The following is a 19,770-nucleotide window of genomic DNA, read 5'->3' on the forward strand; positions in this document are numbered from 1 at the left end:
GCTGGGAATGTGGTTCAAGTAGTAGAGCACCTGCCTAGCAAGCATAAGGCCCTGAGTTCAAAAGGAGCTAAAAATATACGATGGAGAAATAGCAGCCTCTTCAACAAAAACTGCTGGGAAAACCGGTTAGCAGTCTGCAAAAAACTGAAACTAGATCCATGTATATCACCCTATACCAAGATTAACTCAAAATGGATCAAGGATCTTAATATCAGACCCCAAACTCTTAAGTTGATACAAGAAAGAGTAGGAGATACTCTGGAGTTAGTAGGTATAGGTAAGAACTTTCTCAATGAAACCCCAGCAGCACAGCAAGTGATAGCATAGATAAATGGGACCTCATAAAACTAAAAAGCTTCTGTTCATCAAAAGAAATGGTCTCTAAACTGAAGAGAACACCCACAGAGTGGGAGAAAATATTTGCCAACTAAACATCAGACAAAGGACTGATAACCAGAATATACAGGAACTTAAAAAACTAAATTCTCCCAAAACTAATGAACCAATAAAGAAATGGGCATGTGAACTAAACAGAACTTTCTCAAAAGAAGAAATTCAAATGGCCAGAAAACACATGAAAAAATGCTCACCATCTCTAGCAATAAAGGAAATGCAAATTAAAACCACACTAAGATTCCACCTCACCCCTGTTAGAATAGCCATCATCAGCAACACCACCAACAACAGGTGTTGGCGAGGATGCGGGGAAAAAGGAACCCTCTTACACTGTTGGTGGGAATGTAGACTAGTACAACCACTCTGGAAAAAAATTTGGAGGCTACTTAAAAAGCTGGACATCGATCTACCATTTGATCCAGCAATACCACTCTTGGGGATATACCCAAAAGACTGTTACTCCAGAGGCATCTGCACATCCATGTTTATTGCGGCACTATTCACAATAGCCAAGTTATGGAAACAGCCAAGATGCCCCACCACTGACGAATGGATTAAGAAAATGTGGTATCTATACACAATGGAATTTTATGCAGCCATGAAGAAGAACGAAATGTTATCATTCGCTGGTAAATGGATGGAATTGGAGAACATCATTCTGAGTGAGGTTAGCCTGGCTCAAAAGACCAAAAATCGTATGTTCTCCCTCATATGTGGACATTAGATCAAGGGCAAACACAACAAGGGGATTGGACTATGAGCACATGATAAAAGCGAGAGCACACAAGGGAGGGGTGAGGATAGGTAAGACACCTAAAAAACTAGCTAGCATTTGTTGCCCTTAATGCAGAGAAACTAAAGCAGATACCTTAAAGCAACTGAGGCCAATAGGAAAAGGGGAACAGGAACTAGAGAAAAGGTTAGATCAAAAAGAATTAACCTAGAAGGTAACACCCACGCACAGGAAATCAATGTGAGTCAATGCCCTGTATAGCTATCCTTATCTCAACCAGCAAAACCCCTTGTTCCTTCCTATTATTGCTTATACTCTCTCTACAACAAAATTAGAAATAAGGGCAAAATAGTTTCTGCTGGGTATTGAGGTGGGGGAGAGGGAGGGGGCGGAGTGGGTGGTAAGGGAGGGGGTGGGGGCAGGGGGGAGAAATGAACCAAGCCTTGTATGCACATATGAATAATAAAAGAAAAATGAAAAAAAAAAAGGCCCTGAGTTCAAACCCCAGTACTGCCAATAATAAAGAAATTTTGCCAAGTGTGGTGATGCATGTCTGTAATTCCAGCAATCAGGAGGTGGAAGCAGAAGGATCACAAGTTCAAGACCAGCCTGAGCTATATCATGAGATACAATCTCAAAAAATAGTAACTAATCAAAAATAATAAATTTCTACATAGAACCTATAGTAAGAGGGTTAGTTTTTAAACTAAGAAGTCTTCAGTGAATGATATTCTAATAGAAACTTACTTTTCTTATTAAACAAATGCCAAGCCTTATTTCAGATTTTATAGATCCTCAGGTTATGGTTAAAAGAAAGGGCATAGAATAGGAAAGTCTGTGTGCTACTAGCCAGATCTCCCATTCCCTGTGCCTCACTGACTTTGTGAATGTCACTTCTAGACCTCATTAGGGAGAGAAAGCATCTCTTATTTGATCCCCCAGCAGTGACTACACCAATACCTAGTACAAAAATGTTTCTTATTATCTCTCTAGGACTCAGATTCTTCCTTTATAAATTTGTCTTTAAGCTTACTTATGTCATTTTCTTGAGCATAACATGGGATGTCTGTGAGAGGGTTTTAATGTAGATAATGCAGATCTACTTCAGGAATTATCTTTTTGAAAGAAAACAGAGCTTGCAGGGGGAATATTTAGATGGGAATGGTAGAGGCATTGTGTCAGCTCTAGACCTAGGAGTCAGGAGATACGGAGTCTACTTATTGCCCACCTTCCAGGCAGGTTATCTCTGCCCTCTACAGTGCAGTTTCTTCATCTGGCAACTGTGCCAAATTTAAAGCCATATGTAAACGTTCACTGCGGCTTTGCTTAAAGAAGGCCCTGTTGACATAGATGACTTCAGAAATCAAAGTGTTCCCCTTTTTTGTCTTAAATATTTATTTTTTTATTTTTAAAATTTATTAGCCTGGAATATTTATATAGGGGGATACATTGTGACATTTACATATGTGCTTATAACATATCTTAGTTAGATTTAACCCCTCCATCTTTCTCCCTTTTCCTCCCTCCCCACTTCTTAGAACAATATCACCAAGTTTCATTCTTCTATTTTCATATATGAATACAAAATACATCCACCATATTCATCCTCATTCACCCTTTCCTTTTGCCCACTTCTCTCCCACTGGTACCCAGAAAAGACTTATGTCTTCATTTTTTTTAAATTATATTATTGTACTGGGGGTACATTGTGACATTTACAAAAGTTCTTACAACATACCATAGTTGAATTCACCCCATCCATCATTCTCCTTTATCCCTCCTCCCCCCATTCCTGGAATAGTTTTAACAGGTCTCATTTTTCCATTTTCGTGTAGGAGTACATAATATTTCTACTACATTCACCCTCCTACACCGTTTCCTTATATCCTCCCCTCCCACTGGCACCATCCCCCAGACAGGACCTGTTTTACCTTCCTGTTCTGTGTTTTTGAAAGAAGACATTTTTGTTTGTTTAAGATAACTATACAAGGAGTTTCATTATGACATTTCTATAACCCAAATTGGTTCATCCCCTCTGTTTTTCTTGTTTCTACCTTAGTTCCCTTCTTACAGTGACTTCAACAGGTTTTTAAATTCTTCATTCATTCTTGTATGGGAAGTACATCAACCATATTCACCTTGTTAACTTCCTTCTTTTACCCTCCTCTCTCATATGTGACTTCCCCTTAGCATGACCTGTTTTTCATAATATTGCTTGTATTTGTATTAGGTCTATTTTCCATTTAGGAGAAAAAACATGTGGCCTTTGGCTTTCTGAACCTGGCTAACTTCACTTAAGATGATGTTCTTAATGATGGATGATGCCATCCATTTACTTGCAGATGACAAATTTTCATTCTTCTTTGTGGTTGAATAAAATTCCATTGTATATAAATACCACATTTTCTTAATCCACTCATCAGTAGTTGGGCATCTTGGCTGTTTCTATAGCTTAGCTATTGTGAATAATGCTACAGTAAACATGGGTGTGCAGGTGCTTTTACTGTAACCTGACTTACATTCCTTCAGGTATATCCCTAGAAAAGATGTTGCTGGATCATATGGTAGATCTATTTTTAGTTTTTTGAGGAGCCTCCATACTGTTGTCCATAGTGGTTATACTAATTTACAGCATATCCTTGCTAACATTTGTTGTTTGTTATCCCACCAGCATATCCTTGCTAACATTTGTTGTTTGTGTTCTTGCTGATAGCCATTCTAACAGGAGTGAGGTGGAATCTTTACATGGTTTTAATTTACATTTCCTTCATGGCCTGGGATGTTGTTCTTTCTGCTTGCATTAACTCAGTGCATGTTTACTGAAGCATGTGAGATGCTGTGTCACATTTTACTATCTCAGCTCTCTGCTAATCCAATTTGTCACTCTCATGTTAATTTTTTCACTGATTGAATTGCTTTGATTACTATACTAAAAGTCACCCATGAAGAATATTTGAAGTATATGATTATTTCTTACCGTGTCTTAGTTTGACTTAGAAGAGAGCTGGTCTTATGCCATACCTAACAAAATGTCACATTTAAAGCTAACAAGAGTCTAAAACAAAAGCTTTCTGATGGGTTTTTTTTAATTCAGCAACAGTAATCAACTGAGTTTTTTTTAGATTCTCCAAACATAATTTTTAGATTTCTGGAAACACATGCTACTTACAGCATAAAATGTTCAAAGAATTTCTTTCACTCTTTGAATCGTTTTCCTAACCTCATCCCCATTAGAATATGATATTGAGGCTCGCACAGCTAGTCTCTGTCTTTCCTCAACAGGAATAAGTAAAAGTTAGTGTGTTATGGATAAGATGTATGGAGTTTAAGATTATTAGGATGATAGTATTTTTATTTATACCTTCGTATTTGCAAATTGAAATACTGTTATTTTTTTCTTCAGGAGTTTGTAAAAGAGAAAAACTAAGTTAAAATGGCAGGACCACAGATAAATTATAAATCAACATTTTAATAAATATCATAATCAGATTGATTCTAAACCTCTTTACTAATTTTTAACATTTGCTTTTTTGTCTTTATTTTTTTTTCTTTTTTGTGATTATAGGGATCTAACACATGCTAGACAAGTGCTGTACCACTGAGCAATCCCCAAGCCCTGAAGATTATTATTTTAATTATTTTTCTTAATGTTTTCCTTAACCATAGACACATTAGTAACATTTAGACTAATTATATAATAGTGGCTGTTGCTATCAAAATGTTTGAGACACCCAGATATGAGCTTACTTTCTGGAATTGTGGGCAGTTCATTTTTTTTAGAACTGTTACTTTCCTTTATTTTCATACTGAAGGTAGGGTTCCTATAATGGATACATCTGCTTTGTTATCTTGTCATTGGCTACTCGTCCCAAGAATTACAACTCTTCATTTAAGAGATATAAAAAGTAACATAACCCCTGTCTTTCAGACCTCTTAAGCCATGAAAACGCAGCAACGCTGAATGATGTGAAGACTCTGGTCCAGCAGCTCTACACCACTCTGTGCATCGAGCAGCACCAGCTGAACAAGGAAAGGGAACTTATCGAGAGGTTAGAGGTCCTTAAAGAGCAGCTGGCTCCCCTGGAGAAGGTGAAAATCCAGTCTCAGGCTTTTCTCCTCACCTGTTCCTGTTTCTCTTCCAAGTTTTATGTAATTGAATTATGTCAGTCAAATTATAGTCTACTAATTTACAGGACTGAACCATAAAAAATTTCTAATGAAAACTTTAAAAGGAATAATTTGAAGCCTGATAGTGGACTTAGAGCTCTGAGGTCTATATGCACCACTCTTAACCAGAATTAACATCTTTAAAACAAAGGTTGGAATAATTGTTTATCAGAAAAGGTATATAATGATGTTAGCCAAGTAAAGAATGAATATTATCTGGACTATTATGCATCTATTAAAATTATTATCTAAGTATAATTTACTATAGAAAGTTTTATGATGCATTAAGGAAAATAAATTCTAGGCCTTCCAGCACTTACTACAGGCTGTGCTCTTACACTGCCTATACAGATAGAGGAAGCAAAGTAAACCCATCCCATATACACCTCAGCCCAGGTTCTGTGCCTGGTCAGTATTGTGAATGGGAAGACATGGGATGGGGAAAAAAAGGAAAGTAAATTCTAGAACAGTATGCATTCTTTGATCCAATTTTTAAATGCATTATTCACATAGCTATTCCTATTCTTACATATGTACATGCACACAAAAATCAGAAAGAGTAAATCCTAAAATGCTAAGAGAATAGTAGAGTGCTGATTGATTTTTCCTCTTTACACTTTTCAGAATGTTTTGCAGTGAACATATGTTACTCTTAATTTTTATGATAATGCAAGAAGTACACTCATGGTTCACTTAAGGACAGGGGTACATTCTGAGAAATGCATCCCTAGGTGACTTCTTGTGAGAATGTAATAGAAGGACTTATACAAACCTAGATTGTATAGTCGGTCACTGTAATGCCTTCTTGTTGCACTTGGAACACATGCATCTGAGATTTATGAGGCTATTGCCAGTGTACAGTAAGCTTCCTTTATAAGTAGGCGTACGCTCTAAAACAATGTTTAAAAGTATAAACCAGTAACATAGTCATTCACTGTTATCAAGTATCATGCACTGTACAGAATTGTATATGTTCTACTTTTATATGACAACAGTGTAGTAGATATGTTTATACACTATCACCTCAAATGTGAGTGCTGTATGGTGGCTATGACATTCTAACAGCTGTGATAGGAAGTTTTCAGCTTCACTATTGTCTTAGAGGACCACCACCATATATGCATAGTTATACAATGTATGACAGTTTTGGTTTTTTTGGTTGTGTTTTGCTTGGATTTTTTTTTTTTTTGGAGGGGGGCCAGGGCAGGGAGGAGGGGCGGTGGTGGGAGGTTGTTTTGTTTTGTTTTGTTTTTTGTGATCCTGGGGATTGAAATCAGGGCCTCACACTTAGTTAGGCAGGTACTCTACCACATGAGCCACATCTAAGACCTTTTGCTTGTAGTTTTGTTTTTTTTTTCAGATAGGGTCTCACACTTTTGCCCAGGCTATCCTCAAACCACAATCCTGCTATCTCTTCCCCCAAAATAGCCAGGATTACAGGAGTGTACTACCATACCCACCCCACAACTACATTTTCATTTTAAGAAATTAGATTCTGAGGATTAAAGAAAAGAACAACCACTATTAGATTTGTGCTTTTTCTGATTTCTTAAAATTTCTTTACTGGACATAGAACAGTTTTAATAAATTTTAAATCAATTCCATGTCAGAATGCCTTATGATTTCCCAAAAGGTACGAATTGAAATTAGCAGAAAAGCTGAGAAGAGGACCACTTTGGTGCTTTGGGGTGGTCTTGCCTACATGGCCACACAGTTTGGCATTTTGGCCCGGCTTACCTGGTGGGAATATTCCTGGGACATCATGGAGCCAGTCACCTACTTCATCACTTATGGAAGTGCCATGGCAATGTATGCATATTTCGTAATGACGCGCCAGGTAAGAATTCCTCTTCACATAGTTTGGTGAGATGGTAATGAAGTTGGTAGTCAGAGTATCTCTCTTTTTTCTCATAGTCTTTCCAAGGCCAGTTCTCTATAAAGGACTCATTTATCCTTCACACACGCACGCACACACGCACGCACGCACGCACACACACACACACGCACACACACGCACGCACGCACACACGCACACACACGCACGCACACACGCACACACACGCACGCACGCACACACGCACGCACGCGTCCATGTTCTTAGAATGGAGAATTGGTGATAATTAACCAAATACTTAATCTGAACTCTGTATCTATGTATGTTAAAGAATAAGTGTCTTAATTGTTGCTTTTACTTCATAAAAAGGTAAAAATTAGATACCTAATCACTTTATACTCTTGGTCTGTTTATCAACCAAGTCTTGTTTATTTATTAAACACCAGTATCCAGAATTAATTGTGTTGCTAGTGCTGGTTTAAGTATTTTGGGAAGTTCATAGTGTCACTTTGGGAAGTATGAGGGATTTATCATTTTTTCTTTATGTGCTGGTGATTAAACCCAGGGCCTCACACATGCTAAACACATGCTCTACCACTGAGCTACTCCCCAGTCTCTAGCATCACTCATTATTGTATCTGTGGTACCATCACAGATCCAACCTAGCATTGCCTTGAATAGCAAACATTTGAAATAACTGAGACACATGAGAAACGATTTCTATTTTCTTATGTATCAGAAGAAAGCTGAGAGTTGCTTCACATTATTTTACATGTCTGCTTTTGAACATAGGATTTTCTTTCTATTGTTAGAGCAGTGATCATGAACCTATATTTATGTGGGAAATTAAACACAGGATGTTATTTAACCTTTCTGGGCCTCCCAAATGTATCTACTTGAGAAGAAAGAAAGTAAACTGTCCTTAGGATGTCTGCCCACAGTTGGCTGCATCTACTCCCATGTCTGGCTCACACTAGTCCCTGTGTGAACAGAGCTGTTATAGGGTACCAATCATACCTAGTCACTGCTCTGTACATGGTTTGCATTTGTTTCCCTCTCACTCCTCTCCCTCCCCTTTAGCCTGAGTATTCATAACTGCATGCAGTCTGTCCTTTTCAAATGTCTTTCAACTTCCCTATGGGTTGCAAGCAAACCAAATTATATTCTCCATTCCCCCAAGCTGTCCTGAGTCTCCCACCACTTTATTCCTTACTTCTCACCATTATTTCAGCTGGGAAAGTTTTCCCTGTTGATCTCTACCTGTCATGCTTACTTAAATGCTTATCTTTCATGAACTTTTAACCAGTTTCCTCCAGCTAGCTTCACTCTTTTCCCTCTTACTAGAGTACATTGTGCCTCTCATGTCACCCATCCAATGCTATCTTATTTATAATTATTTGTGCAATGTCTTTTTCCTCCTACTAGACTATAATATATTTTAAAGCTGGGTATTTGGTTTTATTAAATTTTTATTTCCTTATGATGTAACAACCTACCTTATATCTAAAAGACACTGACTTGAAGATATAAAAAAAATGCCAGCCATGCCTTCAGCCGTGCACTAGAACTTTTCAGTTATTCCTTATATCTAGAGCCTACTTCCGATATATACCTTTGCCAGTCACTTGAGTACAAAGTGATATTTCCTTGTGGATTTTGCATTTCCTTGATTATTGAGAAGTTTAAGCCTTCTTCCAATTTCTGTGAAATTCCCATGCCTTTTGCATGTTCATTACTATTAATTACCCTTTCTTGAGGCTAATTGTGTGGCAGGCATTTTACATCTAGTAATATGAATATGTACATTCATACATTTAATCTCAACCTTATAAGTATATGTTCCCCATTTTATAGATGGGGAAGTGAAGATAAGTAATCTGCCAAGCATTAAATTATAGCACCAGGAATTGAACTCAAATGTGTCTTGTTACAGGGAAACAGGGAAATAATTACTGCTTGCAAAAAGCTCTGTTTTACAAATGATTTCTTGATCTGAAGATTAATGCTGGTATTAGACTTGAACACACGTCAGCACTTTTTTTCTTCTCATTGTCACATAGTTGGATCTTTAATATTTTATCTGTCCTACTTGTTAAATGTTCCACTTCTGTATTTCCTAAAACATTGTTGCTGCCCCCAAGTGACAAGTTGCAAAATAATAGTAGTAAACAATTTAGTCACTCTTCACTATGAACAGAAAAACATTAACTAAATAAAATGTGTGTTAAATATTCTTCAACTATGAAGCAGAATGCTCTTCAATACCACTTAAAGTCTTCTAAATGCAGATTGCTGCATTTTTTAGCAATCTGAATATATCCCAACAATATATTAAGCCCCAAAGAATCTTTATAAGATGCAAGTTCTTTCAAATAATAAAATCCAGTGGAACCAGAAACAGCAGTGCAAATTTGTAATCGCAGAACTCAGGAGGCAGAAGCAGGAGGATCTTGAATTCAAGGCCAGCTTGAGCTATACAGCAAGACTCTGTCTCAAAAAAAAAAAAATCTAGTAGAATCTTGAATTTAACTAACATATTTCAATGAAATCTGAGTATCAGTTTCCATTATGTGGAAAAGGAGTCTGACAATAAGAAATGACAGTTGGAGTGACTTGAGCACATGTGTGGAACACCCATCCCACAGTCTAGCCCATGCATTTTCAATAGAGAATATGTTGTCCCAAAGGGGTGAAAATTGGTTCTTGGGGAGTAAAGGTGCCTCAGATGTCATAATATATAAACACTATCTACAGCGTATCTGTAATATTAAACTTTGGGGGAAGAAGGGCAATCAGGAAAAGATAAAATGTCTAGAAGAAGATTTTTAGGGGTCATAATGCAAAACATAGTTGAGAAACAATGACCTAACCTTTATTATCCATCATCTTTTCAATTTCAACAACCATTACTTATATTTTATTCCAGCAAACCACTTCAGTGGCCATTCAGGACCTTCTTTCCTAGAACTGCCTCACTTATAATATGAATCTGTGTGCTGATTTCTGATCATACTTCTTTTCTTTCTAGCCCTCTTACTCACTCCCTCTCCACTTTGACCTCGTCCAGACCTTTAGGCTACTAGCATCTTCCTCTTAATGTTTTAGCCATCATATTGCTCTGTATTGCTTCCTTTTCTGTCTGACTTAGACTGGTATCCATTCTCTTCTCAGTATCCTAGTATCCCTGCCCCTCTCTACCATGAGTACTCTACAAACTCCTAATCTGTCATGAGTCTAGCCCTTTATCCTATATCCAGGATACTGGACAAAAATCATGTATTAGTGTGGAATGGGCCACTGCTTGTGTTTCTCATTTAATTTCCTTCCCTAAACCCCCACTGCAGGTATTCTAAAAATTTACATGACCTTCTCCATCCCACCCTAATGTTTCTTCCTATTTGTAGAAAATTGAAGTTAACAGATAGATATAAGCTTTCTAATTGCTGAACCCTGTGAGTTTAACTATATCTGTACCTACTTTTATACTGTTTCCTTTAAGCTCAAAGAAGAGGTGGCATCTTCTTATTCAGTGTCAGCCCCTTGACCTGCTTTTCATCCCATTCTCTCCTTCTAGTGTCTTATCCCAGTTTACTTTTTATGTTTCTAACCTCTCCCTCTCTGACTCTCATAACTAAGCTATCTGCATGTGTACTGTCAAATCACAAAATTTTTAAACTAGATTGTAGCACATAATTGCTCAGTTAATGCTTGTGGCCAACAAGAGAAAGCATAGAATAGATTTGAATAAATTTAATTTACATTTACATCCTAGGTAAAGATAGGTAAGTAACCTAGTTGTAATTTAGATGATGGTAGAGGGCTTTATCTCAAGTTCTTAATCCAGCAATTATTCCTTCACTCCATGTTACTGACTCAAACATCAGGGTTTTATTTATTTTTTTATAGTACTGAGGTTTGAACATAGGGCCTCAAGCTTGCTAAATAGGTGCTCTACCACTTGAGCCATGCCTCCAGTCCTCAGACCTAAATTTTTTTTACCCATTTTTAAAAGGCCTCCACAGACCATTTGACTTACCATTTATCCAATATTTGCTATCAATAATTAAAATATTTACTTCTGCTTATAGTTGTCGCAGTAAAACTGGTCTAGACACTCAGACCAGTCCCATTAGGGTAAGTTACAGCTGTTAGATGGAATATAATACATGTCTGCCTGAAGATACTAGAGAACAAAATAACAAAAATGACTAGGCAAGGCTCATAAGAGTCCCAAGAAGGTGAGCCTAGTTTTTAGGTATACTTTTTCCTCTGGGGATTTAAGTCAATTAAGGGAGGGGGGATGACTGAGAGACCTAGAAGCTGATCCATCCTTGATAACCTTGAAGGACCAGAGCCATAGAGATCAATACCCAGGGATCACTAAAGCAAGTGAAATACTCCTTCTTTGGTTTTGAACTTCTGAAAGTCACCATCTGTAGAATAAGGATGAGCTTATTGTAGGGTTCTTTTAGAGACTGTAGCTCATCACTTATTCATTTCACTCATATAAATTATTGGGATAATCCTAGACTCTAGCTAGTTCCAAAGTGAATACAGGTTCAGGCAGAAGCAAGCGTAAGTAATGCCTGGAAGGAGATAACATCATCCTAAACCTTAAATTATGTGACTAGTAATTTTGCAAATAATTGTTTAGTCATGCACGAAACAACTAAGACACACAGGGAAATTTCTACAGAAACAATAGGCATTAGAAGCAGACACAGATAGGGGATCAAATATTGGCATTGTCAGAGCTAGGCCGTAAAATAAATATATTCAAGAAGATAAAAGTCAAGGTTGAGAATATTGGCAGATAACTTGATTTTTTTTAAAAGAACCAAATGAAAATTCTAGAAATAAATATAGAAGATGGATTTAACAACAGATTAGACATAACTAAAGACAAATAATGATGGAATAATGAAATATGTAATATGAAAGGGTAAGAGATACAGAGGATTCAGTGGAAAGTCCTAACAAACTTAATTTTATTGGACTCTAAGAAGAAAGAATTAGAAGAAATACATTTTTAGTTAATGGCTAAGAATTTTCTAAAATGATGAAAGACATCAGCACATCTAGAAAAATCAATAGCAAAACCAAAGCCAAAGGGAAAAAATGTTAAAAAGCATCCACAAAGGGAAAGAAAAGCTTATTTTCAAAGGGCCAAGTGCAGCACAGTGAAAAGCCACAAGATAGTAGAGCAGCACCTTCAGTGTGTTGAAAGAAAATAGCCATCAACTTAGAATTCTGTACTCAGAAAAAAAAAATCTTGCAAAATGAAGGGGAAATAAAGACTTTCAGACAAATACAGAATTTGTCACCATTAGGTCTGCACTAAAGGAAATACTACAGGGCATTCTTTGGGCAGAGGAAGATTATCATGGATGGAATGTGAGAAAAGGGAAGAAATGAAAAGCAAAGAAAATGGTAAATATGTGAATTAAATGAACATTTAATGTATAAAACAATAATGACAAATTCTTATGGAATTTAAAGTACATAGAGTATTGAAATATACAACAGTGTCATGTAATTCTGGAGTGGGTAACTAGACAAAGTATTCTGGTGCCCCTCTGTTATCTGGGAACAGGGAAAGCACCACTTCTATTCAGCTTTGAACAGGAAACCCTAGCCAATGCAGAAGACAAGAATAATATATGAAATAAGAAAAGTGACATTATTCATAAATATTGCACATTTAAAAAAAAAAGTAAAAGAGGACTACGAGTGTAGCTCAATGGTAGAGCACTTATCTAGCACACGTAAGGACTTGGGGGTCAATCCCCAGCACCACAAAATGAGAGAGGGAGGAAGGGAGGAAGGAGAAAAGGGAAAAGGAAGGGAGAAATAAATGAAATTATTTATACAGATAATTAGGTAAAATCTACAAATGCTTTGCATGAGGTTAGTGACCATAGGTCAATGTATGTAAGTCAGCTGCATATCTGTATGCCAGCAACACATAGAAAGTGAAGTTTTTTTTAAGATGTACCTTAAAATGGCCTTTTAGCCATGCGTGATGGCACTTATCTGTAATCCTACTTGTGAGGCAGAGGCAAGAGTATTGTGAGTTCAAGGCCAGCCTGGGCTACATAGTAAGACCCTGTCTCAGAAAAAGAACCATAAAACAAAAGGTCATTTATTTATTTTTTTCAGAGCTATAGATCACACTCTGGTTCTCACACATTCTAGTCAAGCACTGTACCTTTGAGCTATATCCCCAGACTTTAGAAAGCAAAAGATCTGCAAGGCCTCTAGCAGAAAAACATAAAGGAGACTTAATGAGTGGAATGCTGTAGTATGTCCATGACTAGAGGAGTAAATTCTGCAGAAGTGTCATGCCCAGGGCCTTGCACATGCTAGGTTAGCACTCTACCACTGAACTATGTTCCCAGCCTTCATGAACCTATGATTGTTAAAAGATGGCACTACAAAGAAAGGAGAGTCTTTTTCAGTGAATGGTGCTAGGACAAAGGTGCTATAGACATTGCATATCCATATAAAAATGAAATGGCCCTATCTTCACACAATAAAGAAAAAACTAGTTTGAGATGGATCAGAGATCTATATATGAAAAGTAGCACAGCAAAGCTCCTGAGAAATAGAATATATGAGTGACTGGAACAGAGCATGACTTACACAGTGAAAGGTGCTAACCAGAAAGGCTGAGTAAACAATTTGACTACATTAAAGTAAACTTGTTTATTTAAGGACACCGGGAAGGGGGTAAGCAATCTAAAAGGGGATATTTACAGTAATGTAAATCCAACAAACGATCCATATGCAGAATATAAATCTACAAATCAATCCAAAAGAAAAAAATGGCAAGAGCTTCAAATAGCATTTCTAAAAGAAGACAAGCAGAAGGCCAGTAATATATGAAATGAAAAGATCTGTGCCTCATGAATGATTAGGAAAATGCTATGTTTCTCCAAGAGAAATGAAAATTCATGTCAATACAAAAACTTGCACATGGATATTTCAAATAGCATTAGTCACAATAACCAAAAAATGGAAGTAACCTAAATGCTATCAGCTAATGAATGGGAAACAAATGTGGTATATCCATTCGATGGAATATTATCTGGCAATAAAAAGAAATGAAATACTGATACTTGTTACAAATGAATGATCCTCGGAAACATCATGCTAAGTAAAAGAAGCCAGACACAAATGCCCACATGTTGTATGATTCGTTTTATATGAAAACAAAAAAGCAATCTGTAGAAACAGAAGGTAGACTAGTAGTGCCTAGAACTGGAGGTGTTGAGGGAGATGAGATGTGTCTGATACAGGATATAATGTCAGGCCAGAGGTGTGGCTCAAGTCACAGAGTGCTGGTAGAGCGCCTGGGTAGCAAGTGTGAAACCCTGAGTTCAACCCTAGTACCAATAAAAAAAAAGGATAAAATGTTTCTTTTGGGGGTGATGAAATGTTCTTAAGTTGTAGGAATGATTGCGCAACTCTGTGAATATACTACTAGCTGCTGAATATACTGCAAGTGGGTAGAGTGTATGTGTGGTATGTGTCAGTAAACCTGTTTAAAAGTGAAATGATACTGCTGCTCGAATGCTAGGTTGGCTGACATTTTTTAGACTAGCAAAACCAGGTGTTGGCACGGGTGTGGAGTGGGCAATTCTCACATCCTGCTGGTAGGATCATTGCTGGTACAACCATTTTGGAAGCCTGTTTACCATCACATTTTTGGGGTTTTTTGGTTTTTTTTTTAACAATATTGGGGTTTGAACTCAGAACATTGTGCAGTTCTACCACTTGAGCCACACCCCTGGGCCTGTTTTTGTTTTTGTTTTTTTGCTTTAGTTATTTTTCAGATAGAGTCTCACGTTTTTGTCCAGGTCTAGCCTCAGACCATGATCCTTCTACCTGTGGCCTTCCATGTAGCTGGGACCACAGGAATGTGCCACCATGGCTGTCTTGTTGGTTGAAATGGAGTCTTGCTAACTTTTTTGCCCAGGCTAGCCTCAAACTTCAAGCTCCCTGATCTCTACCTCCCATATTGCTGGGATTTCACACATGGTCTACCACTTCCGGCACCATCACCTCTTAAATTTGAACACATGCCCTATGACATAGGAGGTGCATTCCTGAAAGTATTATAATAATAGCCCAAACCAGAAAATAACTCCATAGTGTATCAATAGTAGAGTGGGTATTTACCTATGAATATTCATACAATATAATATAACATCAATGAAAATGAATAGACCGCAGCTACAAAAGAGGAATTTTAGCCTGGTGCAGTGGCATGTCCTGTAGTTCCAGCTGAGGCCAGAGAATCGCTTGAACCCAGGAGTTTCAGGCCAGCCCAGAAAATGTAGCAAGAACTTGTCTCAAAACACAAAAACAAACAAAACAAAAATGTTTAAGGAGTAATTAAATATTTAACATGACACATGTCAGTATGTCTTTATGAATGCTTAAGTGTCATATCCAGTCAAGTTGGGAAATGCTTATTTTGTGAGGATAGTATGCTAAGGACTAATAAGATCATTTCTTCTTTATATTTTTAGGAATATGTTTACCCAGAAGCCAGAGACAGACAATACTTACTATTTTTCCATAAAGGAGCCAAAAAGTCACGTTTTGACCTAGAGAGATACAATCAACTCAAGGATGCAATTGCTCAGGTACGTTTTGTAAAAACTAGAAGAAATCCCAGGCCCATCGTGTGTGGCATTATTATTGTCCATAACCACAGTTCTTCAAATGGTAAACTTAAAAGAATGACCCAATCCTCTTTTTCCTGTATAAATTATCTCTCGGCTAATAAAAATGACTATTCTAGCAGTAGATACTCCTGTAGCTTTTCTAGCATGAGCAGATAAAGAGAGGGTAGGTCCCATCTATCCTATTAATTGTAGCACAATGAAATTTTTAGACCTTTTTTTTTTTTTCTATTTTGTTCCTTTAAATTTGTCTATTTTTCAACTAGAGCTATCTGCTTTTCTTTCTCCTTTCTATAATTATTGACCCAAAGACTTTTCAACTAAAATGTTGGTAGCAATGGGGCAAAAGTAAAATCCAGGTATAAGAAAGAGATTACGAGAAATTTTTGCCAGGCATAGGTCAAGTATTATTTAACTAGAAGAATCTCTTTTAAAAAGATTGTTGTTTTTTTTTTTTTTTTTTCATGAGGCCTATACCTCTTTCAAATTTCTGGGTGAGCTGCCTTCAATCTGATACCTTTGATTTTAGTGAGTAAGTCCTCATTTCTTTTCTCCATAGTCTTTTGTGACCTCGGGGGTCACAGTTTAGCTTCTAGAGAAGCTCTTCCATCCTCTTTAATGCTTACCTGCTCTTCTCTGGGCCTTCTCTGCCTTTTTTGATGAGGTTGTGCTTTTAATAGGCTTCATCCATCTTTCTGCCTTGGCCTGAGTACACTTTGTCTTCTGTTGCTGTGTGTGTGGTTTGCAGCTGTGTGGAGGTAATCCCAATCATAATCATCTCTAGAATTGTACAGATAACAGATGCTTCAGCCCCACCCAAAGCTTATTAACCCAGCTCCTCACAGGCAAGGGAGGATTTGAAAGTGGTGCAGTTGACTGTACATCCTTGTACTGAAATTCACCAGCTAAGTAAAACACTTAACAGACATTGGGTAAGTAGTCTTAAGTAGTATAAGTTAAAATTTTGTTTCCCTGCAAAGGTGTGTGAGAGGGCTTCTCACTAGAAAGATGCTATCAATATGTAAGACTCAGATGTTGGCTACATCCTAAGGCTCTGGAGTCCTATCCTCTGATAGCACTGCCTTTCTCTGGTGGGCTTTGTTAGCTGCTGAAACTGCCAAAGACAGAGTTTTATTCTGGACTTTCATCTTTGCTGTCCTGTGCTTTGGGTTAAAGCCCTTTGTCTTCTGATTTTCAGAATAACTGAAACGATCTTTGACTCTCTACTAGTGGAACAAATACAGTTTCTTCTTCTTTACCTTTTTTTGTCCAAAAATACATATTATGTGCTTTTTATGTGCCTGGCACCATGCTGAATCTTCTAGAAGTAACAATGAACATAGTAGACATGACCTCTGCCCTCATGGAATTTACTCACTGACAAGGAAGAAAGATATAAAACACATACTTACAAGTATACTATTATTTTTTCACTATTGATGCATTCCATATTTTTAAGTTTGGCTACATCCTCCACTAAAGCATAAGCTTCATACAGACAGAGACTTTATGTTGTTCATTGCCATATCCCTGGTGCTTTTTTTGTAAGCGTACATTAATTGTACACAAGGGTTTCACAGTGATATTTCTATAGATGCATACAGTGTACTTTGATTAAACTCACCCCCTCTATTCTGTTCTTAACTGACCCCCCTTTTTTCAAGCAGTAGTTAGTGGGTTTCATTATGCTAACTTCATATATGTGTATGTGTAATGTACTTTGATCACACTCACCCTGACAGTTTCCTTTTCTTGGAAGTTAGTAATGTCATTGAAAGCTGCACTAGTAGTTTTTCTCACCTTTTGTTTCTATTTTAGGCAGAAATGGACCTTAAGAGACTGAGAGACCCATTACAAGTACATCTGCCCCTCCGACAAATTGGTGAAAAAGACTGATCTGCAAAGAGCCTGTGAATCCCGGCAGAGAGATGACCTGTTTATAACTCTTGCCTTTTTAATTAAAGCATTGCAGGTGGAAGCTGGGAGCCTCGTGGGGGGTAGAGGGTTTTTACCTTTAATTATAAAACAAAAAGGATCTTAGGGAAGAAAGGAATGTTAAAATCTAAGGATCAGGTATTGTGGAATATAAGCTCAAAGGGCTCAGTGACTATTGTCTTAATCAAGCACCTCAGTTTCTGGATGAAATGATGCCATTCATAGAGATTCATAGAGATTCATAGAGGTTCATAGAGAATGATGCTGGGGGTGTTCGTTTCTTGCATCTTCTTTGTAGAATCAGCAAAACAGTACCACACCAGCGCCCCACTCAACTCTGTTTTTTTTAATTTAACATTTTTTATTTTTTGACATAGGAGTAAATATACCAGAAAAATAAATCCTCATGATATATAGGTGGTGAGCAGAGTCCTAGCCTTATCATTCACATTTATTTCAAGTTAGACCCAGTCTCTGCAAAGTTACTGGAATGTCTCCTTCCTAGGCCCCTTTTCTGACCACCTACCTATATCTTTTGGTTATGCTAATTTTATCCAAGTGATGATTAGAACCAGTTTGTAACTGTTTGGTAATTGACACTTGGACTATCTGTATATCCCGTGCTTTGGATCAGTATCTAGAAATCACTGGCAATACTGCATGAGGTTTTTCTGTTTTGTTTTGTTTTTTTATGAATTAGTCTTTCAAAGGAGGAAAAATCCCCACTCCCTCTACAACTCAGATCAGAGGGGGGATATTCAGCTCTATTACCAAATCAGGAAGATAAAAGGTTTATAAATTGGCTAAAAATCATGGCACAATAGCCATTTCAGAACCAGAATTAATCTCATTGCTGTTTATCTGCTTGTGACAGCCTTCCAGGCCACCCAGGTGGCACTGAGGTGTCTGGAGGCTTTGGTAGTACAAGGACACAGACTTCCACTCCGTTTGTGAGCCCTCCCACCTCACCACAGGTTGTAAATCAAGGGTGTGGATCTCAAAGGGTGCAGTTTATCTTTATACAGGAATACATTTCTATGGCTTTCTTTAGCCTACCTTCTCCACCTATTTTTTCTTATCTTAAATTGAGGGGAAGAAACATTAATCTTATACTCTATCAAAATGTTTTCTACCATGTTTCCAGGTGGCATCTGTACTTGAAGAGTCAAAGGAATCTGTGTCTAATATCCTGTTTTTAACTGTTCTGGGGCAGAATGGCCAGGATGATGGGGGCTTGCCACACAGCTGATTGGCTCTTTTCTCTCACATGATTCATCCCTCCTTATGTGGCAAAGGTTTTCTTTTTCTTCCTCCTTTGGGATCATTGTATATGATAGAATGACAAACCCAGACTCCACGTGCCTTGCAGAGGCTGAAGGCCAGCCAGGACTGCTGCTGCCTCACCAGCACCCTTCACTGGCATGACGGAATGAAAGGATGCATGTCTCCACTCCCCAGCCCACCTCCCACTTCCTTCCCGTTGTTCAACCCTCCCTCCTTTGTTTTTGTTGTGTGGATTATTTTTAAACCATTTATCCTGTTTGTGTGCAGGGTTTTTTAAGAAGAAACAGCACAGTGCAATGAGCAAATCCTTTTGGCGGGGGGAGGTAAGGGAGGGAAGACATGGAGAAAAGTCCTTACAATAGCAAAATATTGAACATGTGTACAATCCTGTATCATTTATGAAATATGTATAAAAAACAATGTACCTTCTGGAACAATAAATACTTATTCAATTTTTGAATTATAGCATCTCGTTCTTTAAAACAAAACAAGACAGAAACTTTATTTTCCTGTGATTCTCAGTGGAAAGATTTTTTACTTTGAAATTGGGTTTTATAAAAATACCATTATCAAATTAAGCTTTTTTCCTAAACTCTGTATGTCAAAACAGACATTTTACTAATTCTTCATGAACCTAAGATGGTCATTTATATTTCTAATTTTCCAGCACCACCAACAGGTCACATGACCTCAGTAGACATAAATATGGTCAGCAGCAGAACTGAGCCCAA

At 37.5% G+C, this 19,770-nt stretch overlaps 1 protein-coding gene and 1 non-coding gene across 6 annotated transcripts in view; both read left to right on the forward strand.

The window, feature by feature from the left end:
- Positions 1-19,499, forward strand: part of Mcu (mitochondrial calcium uniporter) — a 166,524-nt gene extending 147,025 nt beyond the window's left edge. For 4 of the 5 annotated variants that reach the window (XM_074079104.1, XM_074079106.1, XM_074079105.1 and 1 more), the window contains 4 exons: positions 5,058-5,218; positions 6,930-7,133; positions 15,665-15,781; positions 17,639-19,499. In XM_074079104.1, coding sequence (XP_073935205.1) covers positions 5,058-5,218; positions 6,930-7,133; positions 15,665-15,781; positions 17,639-17,716 — 560 coding nt within the window. In that variant the 3' untranslated portion in view covers positions 17,717-19,499. The remainder of the gene's footprint in view (positions 1-5,057; positions 5,219-6,929; positions 7,134-15,664; positions 15,782-17,638) is intronic. The other variant, XM_020166560.2, reaches the window with a different exon arrangement.
- Positions 5,600-5,731, forward strand: LOC141425346 (small nucleolar RNA SNORA51). Its single transcript, XR_012450406.1, has one exon. It is a non-coding gene; the product is annotated as a small nucleolar RNA SNORA51 (small nucleolar RNA).
- Positions 19,500-19,770: the final 271 nt, after the last annotated feature.

Source organism: Castor canadensis, chromosome 7 (assembly GCF_047511655.1).
Source record: "Castor canadensis chromosome 7, mCasCan1.hap1v2, whole genome shotgun sequence".
Lineage (NCBI taxonomy): Eukaryota > Metazoa > Chordata > Mammalia > Rodentia > Castoridae > Castor > Castor canadensis.